This window comes from Carcharhinus amblyrhynchos, chromosome 6 (assembly GCF_965287045.1).
Source record: "Carcharhinus amblyrhynchos chromosome 6, sCarAmb.v2.hapA, whole genome shotgun sequence".
Lineage (NCBI taxonomy): Eukaryota > Metazoa > Chordata > Chondrichthyes > Carcharhiniformes > Carcharhinidae > Carcharhinus > Carcharhinus amblyrhynchos.
Window position 1 is genome coordinate 69,645,374 of NC_137329.1, and position 22,936 is coordinate 69,668,309.

The 22,936-nt window shown below is 43.2% G+C and overlaps 1 protein-coding gene across 1 annotated transcript in view; it reads left to right on the plus strand.

Moving 5' to 3' along the window:
* tmem178bb (transmembrane protein 178Bb) overlaps positions 1 to 22,936 on the plus strand; it is a 323,270-nt gene that overhangs the window by 66,503 nt on the left and 233,831 nt on the right. Inside the window, exon 2 of the mRNA XM_080191666.1 lies at positions 12,546 to 12,659. Within this exon, the coding sequence (XP_080047792.1) occupies positions 12,546 to 12,659 (114 nt within the window). The remainder of the gene's footprint in view (positions 1 to 12,545; positions 12,660 to 22,936) is intronic.

Here is a 22,936-nt window from a genome sequence, read left to right on the forward strand (position 1 = left end):
TTCCTGTACATCCAGATCCCTTTGCCTATCAATACTCTGAAGGATTCTGCCATTTATTGTATATTTCCTATCTCTATTAGACCTTCTAAAATGCATTACCTCACATTTGTTCGGATTGGACCCCATCTGCCATTGTCAGTCGTCAGTGGACGTCCTTCAGTGGTGTACCTCAATGGAGGTGACTGTGGCTACCTCTTGTCTAACCAACAGGACAAATACATTGCAGGATCGATCAAGCCATCATGAAAAGAGCATTTTACTTGACTATTTCCCACCACATGTGTGTTCAACCTGTGGGATATAGAACTGAATATCGAACTTCAGTGCTTAACTCTCAGTATCTAAATGGTGTTCCACACCCATCTGACTGGGTGTGGATCTACAAACTGTGCATGAGCTACTGGCTGTTCCAAAGTCCATTTAGTTCTCCCTGTTCTCCATGAGAGAGCAGAGGGGGACATTTTTATTGGTGTCTAAACCCACCCGGATATTTACATGCAATATTGTCAACATGCAAACAGATAAGGCAATGGCCCAGAGATTTGATTATCTAGTGTCCATGTTGACTGACATAAAACTGGCACCAGAGAGTCCAAGCTGAAGGAATGAGTGTGTGTACATATCCTATGATTCAGGCTCATCACCATTCACATTGCACCAAGCTCCGTTGTAGAATTCCAGAATGCAAGTTAGGATTTTTAAAAATAATTTATTCATGGAATGTGTACATCGCTGACAAGGCTAGCCTTTGTGCCCATCCCGAACTGCCCTTAAGGAAAAATACTTGTTACAGTATTTAAATGAGGGTCTGCATGAATATCGTCAGCAGCTGAAACAACAGATGGACAAGTGTGAAGGCAGATCAATGAGAGAGAGAGAGAGGAGTGGATATTGAAATTCAACTTAAGCTTGTTGTAAACCATGTGTAAGATGAAGCGCAAGAAAGATGGGAACAGAGGATAAAAATGTGAACATCACTGCCTGATGTCTGCTGCCATAACTGCCTTCCACCCATAAGAACAGGGGCACTTTCCTCCAATCAGCGAGGTCTAGTGACAGACTTGTGAAGTTGTTCAAAGAATGGGCCTGCCATGGTTGAAAAATTGGTGTGATTTCTGAAGTGTTAGGAAATTAGGTTAAAACAGTGGTGAGAATAGGAAATGGAGTGTGTGTGAATACGAGGAAAAGGAGGAAGGGTTAAAAGTGCTGCAGTAACTATAGGCAAGTGATACAGAGTGTGAAGAGAGTATTGCAAGTATTTAGGCTGGAGGTGGTGGCCTTGTGAGGAGAGAGCAATTGAGAGGCAAGATTCTTACCTTGACAACTCTGGTGAGATCATTGAACTTCATTTGGTATGGCAGTCATGTACTGGCAGCTAAGCTCTTGGGATTGATCCCTTCTGAAAAACCTTTGAGAATTAGTGATGGACATACTTCCTGGAGGACCCCACTGAGAGGAACAAGAACTGGCTTCTCCTGCCGACAGTCTGTACCAAGACCTCCATCGCTATGTCTGAGTCTCTAGATTCCCCACTTTGGACCTTTTCAAATCTCTGTGAGAAAGTTTTCCTGCTGCTTGAGAACAGCTCCCTTTAAGAAACTTCATTTTCATCCATTTTCAGCTTGTTATTGTGCTGGACCAGGTGTTCTCCTGGTTAGCTGTGTGTTAGACTCTGTGTTTACCTGGTTAGTTATGTGTCGGAGCTGGAATTCACCTGGTCAGTTATGTATTGCACCTTGAGTTTAAGTGGCATTTCTGAAGCCCAATTTCACACCCCGCCCCCAAACACAACAGGTGCATAACCTGTAAATAGCAAGAGCAGTGCTGGCTGCCCATCTGACTAATAATGAACAGGCAGTGCCAATTTAACAGGGTCCCATGACATTCGAGCTTGATCTAATTTCTGGTCCAATATCTCTCTGCACATTACTGTAAAATAATTAATGATCACAGGATACATGATTAGTATGACACCTGCTTATTCCACACATCTGTCTATGCACCTTTGCAGCCTCAAGTCCCATTACTTTCAAAGGCCTCCCTCCCAATTAATTGCACTTGACATTTCTTGCAGGTAGTGAATGCTTTCTCCTGGGAAGCATTACCACCTGGACAAGCCTTACCCGTCCAATCAATTACCAGGTTTGTTTTTTACATTTGAGATTAGCTTCTCCCATTTTATAAGGGGTTCTTCAGGTGTACACTCTGCGTATTACAATCAAGAATATGATTGTTGAATGAATATATTTGCCAGTAGATTGAAGACGTTTAATTTTGATGAAACTTCATTCTCACCTATTTTCAGACTCTCATTGTGCTAGGCCATGGGTTTATCTGGTTAGCTATGTATTAGGTGCCATGTTTGCCTGGTTAATTAAGTGTCAGAGCTGGAATGTACCTGGTCAGTTATGTATTACAACCTGAGTTTAGCTAGTTGGTTGTGCACGGTAGGATCATAGCATAAATGAATAAGCAGCAGAGGAGGAGGCCAATGAGCCCATGGAGTTTGTTATGATGGCATGGGGGATCGTCAACAGATCTCCTCGGGGCCATATAGAATATGAGCTCCCTCCAATCTGCTTCAGACTCCTGATCCGGTCCTGCCTCCAGTCGACCCGAGGCTGATCGCTAAGTGATGGAAAAAGCCCTTCTGTAGCGGGGTGTTAGGGAAGAAACAGATTTGTGGGGGAGGGATGTTATGATGGCCACAGAGGATGGTCAATAGATCTCCTCATGGACCCTGAGGAATACGAGCTCCTTTATACCGGAATACTGGATGCTCACCCTTTAGGGAAAGGATAGCGGGGTTTTTAAAAACAGCTGGCTGCACTCAGGGTCGGCAGTCAAAAGACTTTGGAGCTTGACCTGTACTCTGTGAGCACATTGGAAATAAAGAGTGATGGTAACAGAAGACTGGCCTCAGGAAGATAATTATAGAGTCTGTACTAGCTTTTTCAAACAGTTAGATAAGCTCAGTCCTCTATGCTTTTCCCTACTGTTTTTCTGCTTCATATGTTTATCAAATTTCTTATTGATGATATCTGATATTTGAGTTTGTTTCCATGACTGTATCAGGCATAGTATTTCAGATCAGCGTTTCATTGTGTAACAAGCATGTTTCTTAATTTATCTTTGGTCCTTTCATCAATCAACTTAAATCCACGTCCTCTAGTTATCGACTGTTCAAAATTAGAAACTAATGACTTTAACAATGTGGATCTCTTAGAATATGAGCTCTCTGATTAAGGCTGCAATGACTTGTTCAATCATGGTGTCCTGCTTGTGGACATAATGTGAAGTGTCAGGGTTACTGGCACTCTGGCTTTATCCTCTGTATGAGGAAGTGCCTGTCTGAGTGTTGCTTGCTATGTAAATAAATCCAGATTTGGTGAAGGGACACAGCCTCAGAGGAATTATTTCAGAAATCATTCTCTTTATTTACTCTATTGAACCCTTCATGATTTCAAGCACCCCTTAAAGGGGAACTACTTTTAAACAAAAATAAATGAAACTTAAAACATTAAACCAAAATGTGATTAAAGGGGTTGATAAGGCAGCTCAGTCCCTGTAGTGCCCGATGGGAGTCATGATGTGGAGATGCCAGCGTTGGACTGGGGTAAACACAGTAAAAAGTCTGACAACACCAGGTTTAAGTCCATCCGATTTATTTGATAGCTTGGTTGGACTTAAACCTGGTGTTGTCAGACTTCTTACTGTGCCCATTGGCCATGAATATAGCCATGTTGGAGGGACAGATGATCAGGTCAGACACTGCCTGGACCTGTTAAGTATGGTGCAGTTTAATGGAGTTTGATGGACAAGGGTTGCCAATTTGAATAATTGGTAGTGAGCTCCTCTCAGTCATTAATGTCAATGCTGTTGCACTTTAAGGAGAATTTCAGAGTGTCTCTGAAATGTTTCCTTTGTCCTCTTTAGTATGGTGGCCATTTAAGAATTGAGAAAAGAACTAAGACTTGGTGGGGGAAATGCTTTTTGGCCATCGGTGAACAGTGTCCATTCCCATTGAGGTGGATGTTGCAGGAGTTTGGCTTAACATTTGTGCAGCTGGGCTTGAAAAACGGCATTAGCATTTGTTTGATAGTCCTCCCATTGGGCTTGTGGGATGCACAAGAGCAGTTCTGCAGCTTTCTGCAGCACGAGAGCAGTTCTGCAGCACAAAAGCAGTGCTGCAGCTCTCTGCAGTATGAGAGCAGCAACCCCAAATACAACTTGTACAGTGAGTTTCTAGGAAAGGTCATTCAACTTCATGGTGTGATTGCATTCAAGATACATTTGACAGAGAATGAGGGGATTGCAGATAATAGTGAGAAAAGTGAGAAAAGACTCTGCGGACATAATATTTTCTCATCATAAGCAACTTTTCCACAACAACTTGCATTTTTGCAGTACATTTAGCAGAATAAAATGTTGCAGAAGACTACATAGTTATATTATCTAAGGAAATTTGACACTGAGCTACATAAGGAAATGTTAGAAGACCAGAATCTTAGTTAAAAAGATGGCTTTTAAGGAGTGTATTAAAGGAGGAATGTGAGGAGAAGAGGCAGGGAGGGTTAAGGAAAGAATTCTAGATCTTATGGCCTGAGTAGTTGAAATGGCTACCAATGGTAGAGAGATTACTTACAATAGAAGATGACCAAGGGGCCAGAATTGGAGGAGCACCATTAACTTGGAAGGTTGTAGAGCATGAGGTAAACAATTCAGCCTTATGCACGTCTGATAGCTGTTATTGTGTTATATGGGGGCATTTCGACTTTCGTATACGAATTAGTGTTCCAATATTGCTGGCCAGGGTGCTGAATTGGTATTCAAAATTACACAAACATTACCACAGCCCTGGTATCAACTGACTATTGTTCCTGTCCTGGGAATGCTGATGGGAATAGTGTAGAGGGAACCTTACTTTGTATCTAACCCTGTGCTGTACCTGTCCTGGGAGTGTTTGATTGGAACAGATTACAGAGAGCTTTACTTTGTATCTAACCTTGCACTGTACCTATCCTGGGAGTGTTTAATGGGGACAGTGCAGAGGGAGCTTTACTCTGTATTCAACTCCATACTGTACTGTCCTGGGAATGTTTGACGGGGACAGCGTGGAGAGAGTTTTAAACTGTATCTAACCCTGTGCTGCACCTGTCCTGGGAGTGTTTCACGGGACAGTGTAGAGGGAGCATTACTCTGTATATAGCCCCATACTTTATCTATCCTGAGAGTCTTTGACGGGGACAACGCAGAGGCAGATTTACTCTGTATCTAACCCTGTGCTGCAACTGTTCTGGGAATGTTTGATGAGGACAGTGTAGAGAGAGTTTTGGTCTGCATCTAACTCACTGTACCTGTCCTGGGAGTGATTGATGGGGATAGCATAGAGGGAGCTTTACACTGTATTTAACCTCGTACTGTACCTGTCCTGGGGCTGTTTGATGGTGACAGTGCAGAGGGAGCTTTACTCTGTATTCAACTCTATATTATACTTGTCCTGGGAATGTTTATGGGGTAAGAAGTCTCACAACACCAGGTCTTATCTCTACATAATGTTTATGGGGACAGTGTAGAGAGAGTTTTAGTCTGTATCTAACTCTGTGCTCTACTTGTCCTGGGAGTGTTTCATGGGGACAGTGTAGGGGGAGCTTTATCCTGTATCTAGTTCCATACTATATCTGTCCTGGGAGTGTTTGACAGCGTCAGCGCAGAGGCAGATTTACTCTGTATCTAACCCCATGCTGTAACCGTCCTGGAAATGTTTGATGGAGACAGTGGAGAGGGAGATTTACTCTGTATCTAACCTTGTGCTGTACCTGTCCTGGGTGTGTTGATGGGACAGAGAATGTCTTAGTTTGTTTTGCTCAGGCAGTTAGAGAGTTTTCCAACCACATCTGTGGAATCTGAAGACCAGGTGTGTTTTCCATCCCATGATGATTTGAGAGTAGCTCTCCTTTCCCTAAGGATGTTGAAAGAAACTCAAGGTTGAATTGTTGAATCTTAGTTCATATTGACAATGTTAACAGCTTCCCCTTGTCTATTATAGATGCCTCCCATGAGTTAACATTGGCAAAGAAAAGCATCACTGGTTTCTATATTGACAGTTTGAAAATGAAAACAGAAATTGTTTACGAAGAATGTATTTATTTTTTTGAAGCTTATTTTCCAAGTGATTTAAGCTCAACTGTGCATGGATTTGAATGATTGTACTTCCCCCTGATTGGATACTGCCCCTGTCAATCACAAGTGGCTCAGCTTCACTTTGTTCTTGCCGAAAATTCAGTAAAAGGTTATATCTCTTCTGAACCATGTTAAATATGAATAGCAGAAGCATACTAGGCTGTGGAATTCTGATTCACTCTGTGCTGTTAGATATCTACAAACTCCAGGGGATTAATATCTGTCTCTTCCATTTTCTCAACAGCAATTCCCCCCCCCCTTCTCTGATAGTGCTGGCTCCATGTATTGACATATGTTCAAACATACTAAATAGGAGCAGAAATAGGCCATTTGGCTGCTTGAGCCTTCTCCACCACTCAATAAGATCATGTCTGATCTGTTTGTACTGAGTTCCTCATTCCCATCTACCCCTGATAATCTTTCATTCCCTTGCCTAACAAAAATCTATCTACCTTTGCCTTAAAAATATTTAATGACCCCATCTCCAGCGCCTTCTAATTTTAAAACAGTGCCCCCTAACTATGGATTCACCCACAAGAGAAAATATCCACCTTGTCAAGACCATTCAGGATCGTATATATTTCGGTAAGGCACCCCTCACTCTTGTAAATTCTAGTGGAAATCACTCCAGTCTGTACAATCTTTAATAAGACAACCTTTTCATTCCAGGAATCAATCTAAATACCTCTTTCTATAGGGTATCATCCCAACTCCAGAGACTGTACTTCAGTGCATAGAAAACCCGGGACCTCATTCTCAGTATGTCCTGGTCCCGAGATTTCTTCTCATGCTTTCAGACAAACACTTTGGCGGGATACTATACTACCTCTCCACTTGCTATCTGTGTGTGTATGAGGGATGTCTATCTTAAAATGGCTGCAGTTCATTTCCCAAAACTATTTGTTTCTTTTAATTATTGGTTTTGGTTTTGTGAGGAGAGTAGGTCCTCTGAAGCAGGATTACATCCTGTGTCTTGGCACATCTTATGCTTGTTAGAGGTTGGCTTTTAAAACATTCCTTGGAAAAGCTGCACTTCTCAGCACTTTTTAAGGTTGATAATCTATTTTCTGGAAATTAAGTCTTAATCTCACCAACGGTATCAGATCCCTCATTTACATAGCATGAAACATATGACTAGTGTCTGGGTAAGTTATTCCTGCGATTTTCTCTTCTTTGCCCTGTGGCATTTCTTCAAAATAGCTTTAAAAAGTATCTTACGCTCTGCACTGTTCCCAGATCATTGGATCATTCTAAGCGTTACCATCTCCCTCTGCCCTCTACCTAATGTTTCTTGTGTCCTCAGACCATTCCCCTTGCCACATGCTGAAACCCCACTCAATATACGGTGAGACCTGTATCCCTTGCTTGGCACTGCCTGTCTGCCAGCCTCCTTCTTAAGTCCACTATCAGATGAATCAATGCACCGCTTAGAATTACGCAGTTGTTATGAGAAAGTCTCTGACTAACAAAGAAAAACACAATTTGTTACCTGTTATTTATTTGTTATCTAATATTAATCACACTGTTGCAGTATTAATCACACTGTTGCAAGTATTAATCACTCTGTCATAGTATTAACCACACTGTCGCAGTATTAATCACACTGTCGCGGTATTAGTTACACTGTCGCAGTATTAATTACACTGTCGCAGTATTAATTACACTATCTCAGTATTAATCACACTGTCTCAGTATTAATCACACTGTTGCAGTATTAATCACACTGTCTCGTATTTATCACACTCACAATATTTATCATAGCACAGTATGGGCCTTGGGCCTTCCAATGCAATGTGGGCCTTGGGGCCTTCCAATGCAATGTGGGCCTTGGGGCCTTCCAGTGCAATGTGGGCCTTGGGGCCTTCCAATGCAATGTGGGCCTTGGGGCCTTCCAGTGCAATGTGGGCCTTGAGATCTTCCAGTGCAGTATAGGCCCAAGGCCTTCCAGTGCAGTGTGGGTTTCAGGACTTTCCAGTGCAATGTGGGCCTTGGGCATTCTGGCACACTGTGGGCCTCAGGCCTTCCAGCGAGGTGTGGGCCTCGGCTTTCCAGCATAGTGTGGGCCTTGGGTGTTCTGCATTGTGGGTCTCAGCACCACACTGCTGAGACTAGCCAACCAAGCATAGACTGTGACTAGGACCTGAGCCCTTCCTGTGGTGCTCTGCGTGGAGTTTTCCCAATAGAGAAATCAGGCACATTCTTAGCCTGCAGCCTGATGAGCAGTCGAAAAATGAGATGGGGCTTGTATTCTCACCAGGCTGCTTGGTTCAGGAACCTTCAGTTTGACAGATAAGAAAAGCACAAATGTAGGCTTTTAATAACATTTGTCACAGGAGCTTTCTGTTTGAAAGTCTCCCTTGAGACTGTCTTCTGCCTTATAAATACCTTGGATACCAATCAAAGAATTCCATAGTCCAGGAGGAATTCACAAGGTGGTGCTACAAGGCAGTGTACCTTTCACAGCATCTCTTGCTTCTTGTCTGTGAGATTGAGAAGCAGTGCTATTTGAAGTTGTAGTCACAGACAAAATGCAAGGGTTGCTAAGCAGCTGAATTGGAGTCAATGCTATTAAAGATCTCTGCTGCGAGTTTGGAATCAATGACACTGTCGGCAATCTGAGAGCAGTCACATTGACGATAGGCTGTCAGGTAGCTGTGTAATTAAATGGGTACAGTAATAAGTTGGTTATATTACTGTACCAATAATTCAGAGAAAATAACTGCAGAGATTAGATTCATGGATGATAACACAGAGAATATCTGCTTGAATCTCAACATGATAGCTTGAAATCTGAATCTTCCTTTTAAAAAATTGAATTTAACAAACTGTTAAGAGTAAAACTGACTGGATGTGACCACCCCCTCCCCGCCACCAGTTGTGCCAGGTGACAGTGCCAGGGCACTGCAAAGGCATATCCCTGTCCGTCAAATAAGCAAAGCTAGTGGGCTACTGGTGAGGGTTATAGTGTTTCCTTCAAAATCTGCCCAGGATAAAGGATCTGGGGGTCATGCTTACAGCAGGAGATGAGAGGCTGGGGCTGCTGGCAGGAGGTGAGGGGCGGTGGGGGGGGACACGCAGTGAGGAGAGAGGACAAATTGAGAAATTAGTTTGGAAAGAGAAGCGAAGGAATCAATCTGACATGTGGGGAATCAGGAAGAAGATGGAAATGCTGCAATGCCTGTTGCTCTGAACCTGCTCATCAAGTGTGCAGAATCTGGCTGTTTATTTTAGTTATAATGTAAGCTGTGCATTCCTTCAACTGTCTGCTCAGATGAAATTAAACTGAGAGGAGGAGATTTTCCTGTTTCCTGACCAATGGTCTTCAGCCACCACCATCAGAAACAACTGACCTATTTACCCAGGGCACAACAGTTGGTGTGATCTTTTCTTTATTCCTTTATGGAATAAAGCCAGCATTTGTTGCCCATCCCTAATTACCCTGGTATTGAGTGACTTGCTCAACCTTTTCAGAAGGTAGTTAAGAGTCAACCACATTGCTATGGGTCTGGAGTCATATGTAGGCCAGACTGAGTAAGGATGGCAGATTTCCTTCCCTAAAGGACATTAGACAATGCAGCAGCATAGGTTTAAGCTCCTGCGTGATGGGAAAAAGGCACAGATCTTGAACATACTGACCTGCCAGCTAATCAGTATCTCTCCTTGTAGTATTGATTGCACTGATGTTTTGAAATTTGGCATTCTTGTGTTTGCCCTGATGAATGCAAGATGAAAAGATTCGACAATTTGTTTCTCTTTTCCATGATGTTCAAGTTCCGTATTTTCTGTCTCAAAATTGAAATCTTGCTGCATGGGAAGCAGAGTGAGCTAGCAAGCATAAAGGGTGATGGGTTTCTGGGAGTTGGTGGGAGTTTGGATCTGGCCAGCTGCATGTTAAATGAGCTCAGGTATATGGGAAACAGGCTGGGAAGATGGGAGGTTGTCCAGGAGCATTTGGGAACAGCTGAACTTGGAGCTAACAGAAGGGCAGATGTGGATCTCTGCAGCTGGTGTCGGGTGATGTTACAAAGATGGATGTAGACGGTCTTAGTGATGGAGTGGGCGTGGGACCTGAAGCTCACTTCCGGGAGAAGAGCATGTCAAGGTTGTAAACAGACTGGGACCAGCCTCAGGCAGGGGAGGGAAGCAGAATTTGTGATAGGATTCAAAGAGGGTGGAATTTTATCATCTCAGAGTGACCTCAGGTAGGGGCATAGCTCGCTGGCTCCCCTGCTAGCTTTTCCCATCATATATATTTGATACTTAGCTATAAGGAATCCTGGAGTTGGGCCACAATGTCACAAATTGAAGGCCCCCTCTCTGGCAGTGCACCTTTGTACTAGAAAACATAGAAACTCAAAGCAGGAGTAAGCCATTCAGCCCTTCGAGCCTGCTCCACCAGGATCATGGTAATCATCAAATTCAATATCCTGATCCCCCTTCCCCCCATATCCCTTTAGCCCCAATAGAAACTGCCCCTGGCGCTGCCTCCTGAGGGCCATTCCAGGGGACAGTACCAGAGCACTGCCAGAACATGATCCTCTCTCCCTGAAGGCTGTGCCAGGGCAACAACAGGGCATAGGTATGACTCTCTCCCCTTTGAGGGACAGCATCCAGGCAGTGCCAGGAGACAGTGCCAGGGCATGATCCTCTCCTTGCTGATCAGGATCTGTTGTAAACCCTTCATTTCCTTAGGGGGTGGGGGAAATCCTAATGTAGTGGGATTATAGAGTGAGAATGTATGATAGAAAGATGCCCGACATTTCAAGGTGGGAACTTTATTATGGCATTGGGGGATGGGGGGTGAAGTTTACAGAGACAATCTGAATGGGAAACTCCTGTTGGATTCTCGGCTCCACCAGCTTTGGGGAAACGAGGGTGGAGAATTCCAGCCAATCCTTTGGTCTTTCCAATCATGCCTTGGGGGATGTTTTGAGTCATCCAGTTCCGGAAGCTGGAGAAGAAGTGTGATGGATCATTGGGAGTGGATGGGTGGAAAGAGATGCCATATGTAGCCCGAGTGACACTGTCAGAAATGAAAGTCCCTTTAAGTGTAAACCAGGACCAGCTGCAGACTCAATTGGGAGCTGGTGATGTTGTCTGTAAGAGCTGGATTTCCCCAGTAGGGTGTGGTTTCTGAACAGGACCCTGAATCAAAGAGTGGAACCTGATACTGATCTCTAGTGTAAAGAACAAAACATTGTGAATCACAGAATGGCTTCTGCTGCCTGACATGATAAAGGGCTATCCATCTGTAAAACACAAGTATCACAGCACAGACCTATCAGTGGGGGCATTGTCTGCCTTTGGATACATACCTGCTTTTTACTTTCTTCCGTTGATGAAATGTTAAGGAAAAGATGTCACATTGACAAGGATTTGTGTGCATTCTGGTCCATCTGTAGAGGATTAATGGAACTTCTAGAATGCTTCATTTCTGCCAAGATGAGGCTGATGCAGCTGTGATGAGTCTACTCGTGAGGGACTAAGTAAGGAAGGCAATAGGAGACTGAATGTTAATTCAAAAGCTATCCAGATAAATAAAAAACTACAGTGTTGAATAATTAAATATTCTTTAAATAATTAAAGATCAAGTTTGTGCTCGTTTGTAACAGGGAATTCCAGCATTTCTCCAACAGTTCCCTGAAATTCGTCTTCATCTTTTCTGGTGTATCAGTGAGGCACTTCATAACTTTAGTGTGAATGTGATGAGCGAGTGAGTGAGCGAGTGAATCGATGGGTACCATTCTCCCGTTGATTTCTGCTGGTAAAGGTGTGCCGGACCTAAAGGGGGGGTGGAATTTTCCCATCCCACCCACCACAGGAATAGTAGCGGATGGAGGGGGCAGACCATGCAAAGGTCCATTGATCTAGGGAGGGATTGTCCAGTTTTGGGGCGAGCGCTGTTAGAAAATCCCACCTAAAGATTCCAGCAAGGACAGATTTGGCTTTTTATCCAGCTAGGTCTTGTGTTAGGAAAATGGCCTGAGAAGTTGGAGAGGATGAACCAGAGACTGATTGACTGGTAAAGAGAGAAAATATAGGAGTAAGGGAGTGAGAGACAAAGGAAGAAAGTGGGAGCGAGGAGAATTTGAGGGAAAGAGTGAGAGTGAGGGAAAGAGTTTGAGAAAAGAATTTCAGACAAAAAGAAATAGATATAGCAAAAAAGAGTGAGAGATGGGTGACAATGAGAGATGGGGAGAAAGAGAAAAAGAGAATGACAGTGAGAGGAAGAGAGAGAGAGCGAAAGAGGGTGACAGAGAAAGCAACTCCATGATAACAGTGGGTAATCTGTATAGGAAGATGTGATGTGCAGTCTTCTTGTCAAAAGTGTTTAACACCTTTGTTTGTTTCTCTCCTCTCAGGTGTGATAAACAGATGTACGCCAATCAAATATCACTACTCCTCAGCAATCCTTCCGAAAAACCTTTCATACAACATCACTAAAACTATCCGACAAGATGAATGGCACTCCTTGCGTAAGTCTAGAAATTCTCCTCGTAACTTCCCCCTTAATGGGGCCAAGTGATTCCGTGGGAATACTGGGCAGCATCTCTTGGCGATGGCGTGCAGTGATTTCTGTAATTTGTTTGTACAAAGTTGAATTCTACAGCAAATTATGTTGTCTGGAATAAATGGCGAGGTGGGGGGAGGGGTGGTGAGGGTGATGCAAAATAAGGCCAGTTTGATGAATAGTGAATCAACTCGATTGATCTCATGAAGCTGTGATGGTGTTATTTGAGTGGGCATGGAGACTGTGCTGTGCTGAGGTAAACAACATTCAATAATTTACACCATTGTTTGGTTGTTGCTATCATGGTCTTTCTCAATACCTGATGTACTGTCTGTAAGCAGAGTCTGTCTTCACAAACACTGAGCTGGAGGCTTTTGCTGTATACTTTGAGTTATATTCGGTGTCTGTTTTAATCTGCTCACTCTGAATTTAAGCCTGGTGACTATCAATGTAACGTTCACAATGATTCCAAAATATTCTTAAAGAAATATTACCATGACAGCAGATATTGGGCGTATAAGAGTTAAATACTGGTATAGTGTGTTAAAATTGTTGTTGTTGTGTCAATGCCATTGTTGCGATTCAGTGAAGTAGGTTATGGGTAGTCACTGGGCACAGTCCTACCTGCCATTCAGTCCACACTTCTGCTTCAGCAAGGTTGGAGAATTTGGCAGCCAGACTGAACAAAGTCAATAAACACTCTCAACAAAGAAAGGCTCTTGTATTCTTGTTTTGACTTCACCAGTCAGCTTGGATCCAGTTAACATATACAACACATAATGGACAGTTGTATTGTTACAGAACTGTTTAATGTATCAATCCCAGGAGGCCTAACTAATCCAACATAGTTTAACATTGTGTAATACTCTTAATTCATTGTTTCAAGTTTTTCCCAACTCAGTGTTCTTCCCAGGTGCCCCCCGTGTTTGTTTAATGATCCTGAGGGCTGGCCTCTGGAAAGATAATGATGTATTTCTCCACAGATCTCAACATGGGATTGCTGGGGATATAAGGCAAAGATTACAGTCTTCTGCAGAAATGGGGAGCTAAAGACAGATGCAGGCAGAGAGAGAGACAGAGGGAGAGAGAGACAGATAGACTGAAAGACAGAGAGAGGGGAGGGAGTTAGTGAAAGAGGAAGCTGGTGACAGAGGGAGTTGGAGACACGAGCAAGAGGTAGAGGGAAATGGACTGTCTGCTCATGGCTATTTTAAACGGAACAGCTGATATAAATAACCCAGGTTGGGCATCCCATGATGACCATGTGCAGTTTCTGAATGTATGTTACCCTATTTGTATCCCAGCTGCATTTAAATGGCCAAGTATAGAAATTTCAATTCCTCAGAGGTGACCAGCACAAAATCCATTCTTGTACCTAACAAAACCACAAGTATCCTATGATAGCTCATTACCATCTGGTAGGAGATTGGAATAAGATTTTTGACAGCATTTTTGTATGATTATTAATAACTGATTGGTTGGTTGCCTGGTCAATAAACTACTAGTCTCCTAGATTTTAAGTCAGTACCATTCCTCTTAACTCCAGAGCAAGTGGTCACATCCTCTACAAATTCAGAAATGGCAGAAAAGATCTCCTGGTTCATGCACATCACAGAGTTCTAACACTCACCGCAATAAGAACATATATAGTGATTTGATTTGATTTGATTTATTATTGTCACGTATTGGTATACAGTGCAAAGTATTATTTCTTGCATGCTATACAAAGCATACCGTACTTAGAAAAGGAAAAGAGAGAGTGTAGATGTAGTGTTACAGTCAGAGCTGGGTTTAGAGAAAGATCAACTTATTGCACAGTAGATCCTTTAAAAATCTGATGGCAGCAGGGAAGAAGAGTTCTCGAGTCAGTTGGTATGTGACCTCAGACTTTTGTATCTTTTTCCTGTTGGAAGAAGGTGGAAGGCTGGTTTGTGTGATGAACTGGGCTTTGTTTACGACCCTTTGTAGTTTCTTGCTGTCCTGGATAGAGCAGGAGCCATACCAAGCAGTAATACAACCACAAAGAATATCTTCTACGGTGCATCTGTAAAAGTTGATGAAAGTCAAAGCTGACATGCCAAATTTCTTTAGTCTTCTGAGAAAGTAGAGGCGGTGGTGGGCTTTCTTAACTATAGTGTCGGCATGGAGGGTTACTAGGACAGGTTGTTAGTGATCTGGACACCTAAATACTTGAAGTTCTTGACCATTTCTACTTCGTCTCTGTTGATGTAGACAGGGGCTTGTCCTCTACTATGCTTTCTAAAGTTGATGACTATTCTCCTTCATTTTGTTGATATTGAGGGAGAGATTATTGTCATAGAACCAGTTCACCAGATTCTCTATCTCTTTCCTGAGCTCCTTCTCATCATTGTTTGTTATCTGACCCACTATGGTGGTGTCATCAGCAAACTTGAAAATCGAGTTGGAGGGGAATTTGTCCACACAATCATAAGTGTATAAGGAGTATGGTAGGGGGCTGAGGAGAGAGCCTTGAGGGGCACAAAGTTTAGGTTGATTGTGGAGAAGGTTCTGTTGCCTGTCCTTACTGATTGTGGTCTTGTGGGTTAGAAAATTCAGGATCCAGTCTCAGGGAGGAGCCGAGGCCCAGGCCACGGAGTTTGAGATGAGTTTAGTAGATAGAACATGATTACAGAACATCAGGTCACAAGAATCAGTGGTAGAGCAGCAGTAGGCTGCTTGGCCCATCAAGCCTGCTCCACCATTCAACCTTCAATAAGATCATGGCTGAGCTAACTGTGGTCTTAACTCCACATTCTTGCCTTGATATAAGCACTGATTCATTATTACATTTGATCATTTGAAAGTTTCCTGCTAGTTAGCTAATCCTCTTCCATGCTAGTACACCAACTTGACACATTGAACTCTTACCTTGTGTAGTAACCTTTTAAGCGGCACCTTATTGAATGCCTTTGGAAATCCCGTTTACCCACCTTGCTTGTTACATCCTAAAAGAGCTGTAAGAAATTTGTCAAACACAATTTCTCTGTGACAAAACCATGTTGATTCTCTTTGATTATATGATGAATTTCTAAATGTCTTGCTGTCACTTCCTTAATAATGGATTCCTGATTTTTTCAAAGGCTGTAGTCTCCCAGGATCAGATAGCCTCCATGGAGGGTCTGAAAATAGATAAGTCCCCTGGTCCGGATGGGATTTACCCCAGGATTCTCTGGGAGGCAAGAGAAGTGATTGCAGAGCCTCTGGCTCTGATCTTCAGGTCGTCGTTGGCCTCTGGTATAGTACCAGATGATTGGAGGTTAGCGAATGTTGTCCCATTGTTTAAGAAGGGGAACAGAGACTTCCCCGGGAATTATAGACCGGTGAGTCTCACTTCTGTTGTGGGCAAGGTTTTGGAAAAAATTATTAGGGATAGGATTTATAGTTATTTGGAGAGTAATGAGTTGATTGGAGATAGTCAGCATGGTTTTGTGGCGGGTAGGTCGTGCCTTACTAACCTTATTGAGTTTTTTGTGAAAGTGACCAAAGAGGTGGATGGGGGTAAGGCAGTGGACGTGGTGTATATGGATTTTAGTAAGGCGTTTGATAAGGTTCACCATGGTAGGCTTCTGCACAAAATGCAGATGTATGGGATTGGGGGTGATCTAAGGAACTGGATTAGGAATTGGCTAGCGGATAGGAGACAGAGGGTAGTGGTTGACGGTAAATATTCATCATGGAGTTCGGTTACAAGTGGTGTGCCTCAGGGATCTGTGTTGGGGCCACTGCTGTTTGTGATTTTTATTAATGATCTGGATGAGGGTATAGTTGGGTGGATCAGTAAATTTGCTGATGACACCAAAGTCGGAGGTGTGGTAGATAGTGAGGAAGGGTGTCATAGTTTGCAGGAAGACTTAGACAGGTTGCAGAGCTGGGCCGCGAGGTGGCGGATGGAGTTTAATGCAGAGAAATGTGAGGTAATTCACTTTGGTAGGAATAACAGATGTGTTGAGTATAGGGCTAACGGGAAGACTTTGAATAGTGTGGAGGAGCAGAGGGATCTAGGTGTATGTGTACATAGATCCCTGAAAGTTGGGAATCAAGTAGATAAGGTTGTTAAGAAGGCATACAGTGTCTTGGCGTTTATTGGTAGGGGGATTGAATTTAGGAGTCGTAGCGTTATGTTGCAACTGTACAAAACTCTGGTGCGGCCGCACTTGGAGTACTGTGTGCAGTTCTGGTCCCCACATTACAGGAAGGATGTGGAGGCTTTGGAGAGGGTGCAGAGGAGGTTTACCAGGATGTTGCCTGGTATGGAGGGGAGATCCTATGAGGAGAGGCTGAGGGATTTGGGGTTGTTTTCGCTGGAAAGAAGGCGGCTAAGAGGGGATCTTATTGAAACATATAAGATGATTAGAGGTTTAGATAGGGTGGATAGTGATAGCCTTTTTCCTCTGATGGAAAAATATAGCACGAGGGGGCATGGCTTTAAACTAAGGGGGGGTAGTTATAGGACAGATGTCAGGGGTAGGTTCTTTACCCAGAGGGTGGTGAGGGATTGGAATGCCCTGCCTGCTGCAGTTGTAAATGCGCCTAGTTTGGGGGCGTTTAAGAGTTCTGTGGACAGGTTTATGGATGAAAAGGGATTGGTTTAGGTTAGTGGGTCATTGTTGTTGTTTTTTTTTAACTGGTCGGCGCAACATCGTGGGCCGAAGGGCCTGTTCTGCGCTGTAATGTTCTATGTTCTATGTTCTATGTTCTATTCTATAGTCGTAAAAGAAGCGTCTGCCAAGATAATGGATGCATTAGTTGTAATCTTCCAAAATTCCCTAAATTCTGGCGAGGCGAACTGGCCTGTTGTTTCCCGCTTTCTGTTTCCTTTCCTTTCTTGAATGAAGTTGTTGCATTTGCAGCTTTTGAATTCAGTGGAATTATTTCTTCGCTATTTCTCACCTCCACCCAAACAGATTCTACATTTAGTTCTTCCGAACTAAGATAATTTCTCACTACTGTATTGACCTCCTCCTTTATTAACTGAGCTACATCACTCCCTTTTTTCTTCCAAAAATTTCAACTATCTTTGAATATTCAGTCTCCAGCTTGGTCACCATGCAGCCACATCTCTGTAATGATGATCATATCATACTAGAACACTTAGGCCCAGCACAGTGAAGACCAGCCCATTGATACAGCTTCCTCCTTCCTCAGTACAGGTGCCAATGTCCCATGAATCAAAAGCTATTTCTCCCACACCAACCTTTGAGCCACATATTCAATTCTCTGATCTTATTTACTATATGCTAATTTGCTGGTGATTTAGGGAGTAATGTAGAGATTATTACCTTTGTGATTCTACTTTTTAATTTCACACCTAGCTGCTCATACTCACTCAGAATCCAATTCTGAGTCATAACTAAGGTCTTGTCTACATTTATTTTTGTTTAATGTTAAACTGAGGGCCCGTCTGCTGGTTTCAATGGTTCAGGCAGCCCGGTGAATGTCACATGGCATGATGTGAAGAACAGGGAATTCTCCCAGTGTCCTGGTCAACATTTGTCTCATCAAAATTAGATTAACTTTTCATTCGCCTCATTTTCTGCACACATGTCAATGTCTTAGGTGCGTGGCCACCCACGCCAGTCCTGGTTCACTCTGAATTGCAGCATTCCTGCCACCTATACGTGACTACACCACCACCTGCAGTTTAAATCAAAAAGAGTGTTTTGCCTGAATGGGGAACCTGGATTTAACCCTGTGCATCTGAATTCCCTGCCTTGGGTGAGCAGAAACTTTGTACAGTTAAACATTGGTACCACTGAAGCCATTAGGCAGGACTTATGTTCTTATGTTCCTTGCATATGCTTGAATAAACCAGTGACCAAAAAAGCTTGAGTCTCATTTGTTCTGTATGGAATTGGAGGGTAATCATTGCCCCACTCCGGGTGAGCAGAAATTGGTGCGAGATAGGAAATGGACAGCATAGTTTTAAATGTCGCAAAGTACAAGCAGGGTGAAAGGTTTGGGTAAGGTCTTACTGCAGTTGATAAGTTGTGAAAACCCAGCCCCTGATTCCATTACCCAACTCTGCTGCTGTCTGATGGTGACTAAGACAATCCTGATCCTAAATTGAGCTTCCAACCCTATTTCTTCACCATCACGAAAATCACCTATTTCCTATTTCATAATATTGTCCTTCTCCACCCCAACCTCAACCTGTCTCTAGCTGAGACCCTCATCCATCCCATTGTCACTCCAGGTAATGGCACGGCATCTCTATTCCAGTGCTGTCTGAGATGTCCTCCCACCTTTCACCCTGCTTGTACTTTGCGACATTTAAAACTAAATTCTTTTATCTCTAATTTCTTAGGAAATTAAGGGAAATGGGGAAAAGCAGGAATATGGATTTGAAGCCAAAGATCAGCCATGAGTATTATTCTTTTATCTCTACCCAGTTGTGCATGTTTAAATATACATAACTAGGTTACTTCATTACAGTCCAATCATGTACATGTGATTATAATATCCAGTCACAACCAGGCATGTGGGCAAAATAGAGGCAGTCTGGGATCAGGGTCTTGAATTCGATGATCAGCCATGATCGTAATGAATGATGGAGCAGGCCCGAAGAGCCGAATGGTCTATTCCTCCTATTTTCTAATACTTTGACCTTTTTCTACTCTAATAACATGTGATTACTATTTTTTAATTCATTCATGGGTATTGGGTGTCACTGGCTAGACAAGCATTTATTGTCCATTGGGGGCAGGTCTGGACACACAGGTTTTTACAATAATCATTTCATGGTCATCGTTAGACTTTTAATAACAGATCTTCATTGAATTCAGATTTCACCATCTGCCATAGTGGGATTGTGAATGCGGGTCCCCTGACCCGCTTGGCTCTCTGGATTACTAGTCCAATGACAATACCACTACACCACCATCTCCCCTAAATGTATTTAGTCTCGACTTCAGTATTTCTGGCTCTGCTTTTAACCCCTTTACTCACCTAATACTTATCTGCCTACATTGACTACAACTCCTTGAACATCTCTAACATAAAATTCTCACCCTTACATTTTACTCCTTCCAGGGTATTGTGCTGTCAGTGCTGCCCCCAAACCATTGCAACCGGCTGACAGGAGATACTTTCATCCTGTCAACCTGATCTTAGCTCCCAAAGGTAGTATCCAACCCACATCACCGATGTCTCTCCATCCCTAATTCCAAAGCTACTGTGAACTTGGAACAATTATTATGATGAGGCCAGTACACTGAGCAGACTGTCATCCCAGATGACTCTGTTAGCACCAATCACACACCCATCTCACCAGAAAGGTCACTTGTCATTTACTTGGTTTATTGGTTCTGTGCAGTTCATTGATTTTTCTGATTGAATTCTTTATGAGGGAAAATAAACGAGTGACCCACGCTTGGTAGCACAAGCCAAGGACAGTATAATCCCAAACAATTGGAATCAGCAGGAGGGAGTGAAGTCTCAGGATGGGGAGAAGCTTTTGAAAGCTTGTGAGTGAATGGAGCAACACAGACATAGAAAACAGGAAATAGGAACAGGATTAGACTACTTGGCCCATCAAACCTATTCTACCAATCAATAGCTAATCTACTTATGGCTGATCTTTGGCTTCAAATCCATATTCCTGCTTTTCCCCATTTCCCTTAATTTCCTAAGAGAGCAGAAATCTGTAAATCCTACTGGCCTTAAATGTATTGAATGAAGGAACAATCAGAATCTTCTGGGGTAGAGAATTCCAAAGATTCACAACCCTTTGAGTGGCAAAATTTCTCCTTATCTTAGTCCTAAATGATCGTCCCCTTATCCTGAGCCTGTGCCCCTGTGTTTTAGATTCCTTGACCAATGGCAACAATTGTTAAGCATCCATCCTTTCAGTGCTTAAGTATTTTATAGATTTCAATGAGATTGCCCCTTATTCTTCTAAACCCCAGAGAATATAAACCCAGTTTATTTAGTCTATCATCATAGGACAACCCACTCATTCCAGGGACCAATGCAGTGAACCTTTACTGTACCATTTCCAGTGCAAGTATATCCTCTGGTAAATATGAAGACCAAAGCTGGATGAGGTGGCCTCAGCTTCATCCCCACCCTGGCCAATCTCTGTTGGAGCCTAATAACTGGTCTCTGCAAGAGATGGTTTAACAAATAGCCAATTGTTCTCACTCCTGCCAGTTTACTTTGATTTCAGCACTCTTACCCTTGAGTAAAATGGTCATGAGTTCAAATCCTGAACATGAAATTCACATTCATGGTCTGAGTGCCATAGTGAGGGAGTGCAGTATTGTTGAAGGTGCTGGGTATTTGATCAGATATTAAACTAAAGCCCCATCTGCCATGGCCCCGTGGCCACTATTTGAAGAACAGGGGTTTCTACCCAGCTTCTGGCCAGTATCTGCCCCTGAATGAATATTGCTAAAAGGGATTATCACATTGCTTTTTGTGGGAGTTTGTTTTTGTGGGAGCTTGCACAATGAGCACATTGACTGCTGCATTTCCTGAATTATATAATTGATTACACTTTTCAGTAGCTGACTGTGTGTGCGTGTGTGTGCATGCCTGCATGTGTGTGTATGTCTGTGTGTGTTTGTGTGTGTGTGTGTGTGTGTGCGCCCAGTGATGGACTGGCGCCTGTCCTTGGTGTACCCTGCCGAATGCCCAGTGTCTGTCAGGATAGGCTCCAGCGCCCTGCGACCCTGAATTGGAGTAAACAGTGAAGTGAAGATTGCATTTTATTCAATATAAAGTGCTTTCTTCCTTGACTTGATTCATCAAAGCCCCAATGAGGCTACTTGGAGGCCCTGAAGCAATCCCTCCATTGTGCCCACAGTGAAAGCCTGTTTAAGATGGCAGTGGTGGCTCAGTCTAATAAGCAATTAACACCTTCACTGGAGAAGGTGAGGAACCTGCACGTGATGGAAACAAATGGAGGACATACGGAAAGGTAAGTACTTTGGAAGAGAAAGCTAGGCAGTAAATATTTTACACCTTGACATCAAGTGTTTTTTAACTAATCCCATCAACAGTTCGCCACTGACAGTTTGCAGAGATGGGAGGAGGCGTTGCTTGTTTGTTCTGATTAAGGTGAAGCTAGGGAAGGAACTTGAAGTTATCTGTCAATATTTTAAGGGATTTGGCTGCCTCAGTTCGCAAAAAACACCAAGAAGAATTCTTTTTTGTTTGCTATGCTGCTAATTTAGCAGTGCTTTTGGGAAGGGAGAGCTGAACCGATCTTACCAATGCTGTTTGATTTCTGGTCATTATATTGATTGTTTCATAGAGCCTTTAAGAGGGCCAGAGCAGGAACTCTTTTGCGAATATAATGTTTACCAACAGCAGTAAGATCTTACCCAAACCAGCAGGGGTTGAGAAAGGATCAAGCCAGCTCACATCACCCTCTTACTCAAAAGCAAATTGTTCTTACCACTCTTCTGCAGCAGTTTGTGGCTCTGAAGTGTGCTCGCCAGATTGGATGCACGTGTGTGTGTGTGTGTGTGTGTGTGTGTGTGTGGTTGTGAGTGATTGTGATGGCACCTCTAGGTGTGTTTTAGATGATGATTGTGAATATATTTGAATGTGTGTTTGAGACGATGGCTGTGTGTGTGAACGAGAGAGAGTGTGTGTGTGTGTGTTTGTGTGTGTGTGGTGCGCAAGCACATGATATTTGTGACTGAGTGGGTTTGAGTGTTTCTGAGGGTGGGGGATGTGGAAAGGTTTCTATATTGTCTCATCACAATATTACCCCAGTAAGGGGCCTCGATATCAAACAGCTTGTTTTTAAACTACCTGACCTTTCCTTTTCACCAGGCACTGTGCTCTCATTAAATATTGAGTGACTCCTCGCAGCCCCTGAGGTGCGTGTGGAATCTAATTGCAGATTGAAGTATTTCATCCAGGATTGCCCTGTGCCCTTAGGCACTGTGGGTTCTTTCTCTCTCTCTCTATCTGTGTCTCTATCTGCTCAGGGGTGCAGAGTGACATCCAACTGAACTCTCATTGTCCACCTTTCCTTGAGGCTGTGTGTTTCTCCATGTATTGCCAAGCGGAGGAGGCTGAAGGTTGGGAAAATGAGCGAATGGAATTTGTTAATGTGATACCTGGCAGGTGCTAGCTGGTTAGGTCTGCACCTACCAGGGTTAACTGGCCAGAGTGGGCAGTAGGTCACCTTTTGCTGGGGAGGGAGAGATGAGTTTGGGGTAAAGCTCACCACCTGCTCTTTTCGTGTACAGTTAGTGTGGCCTGCTTGCC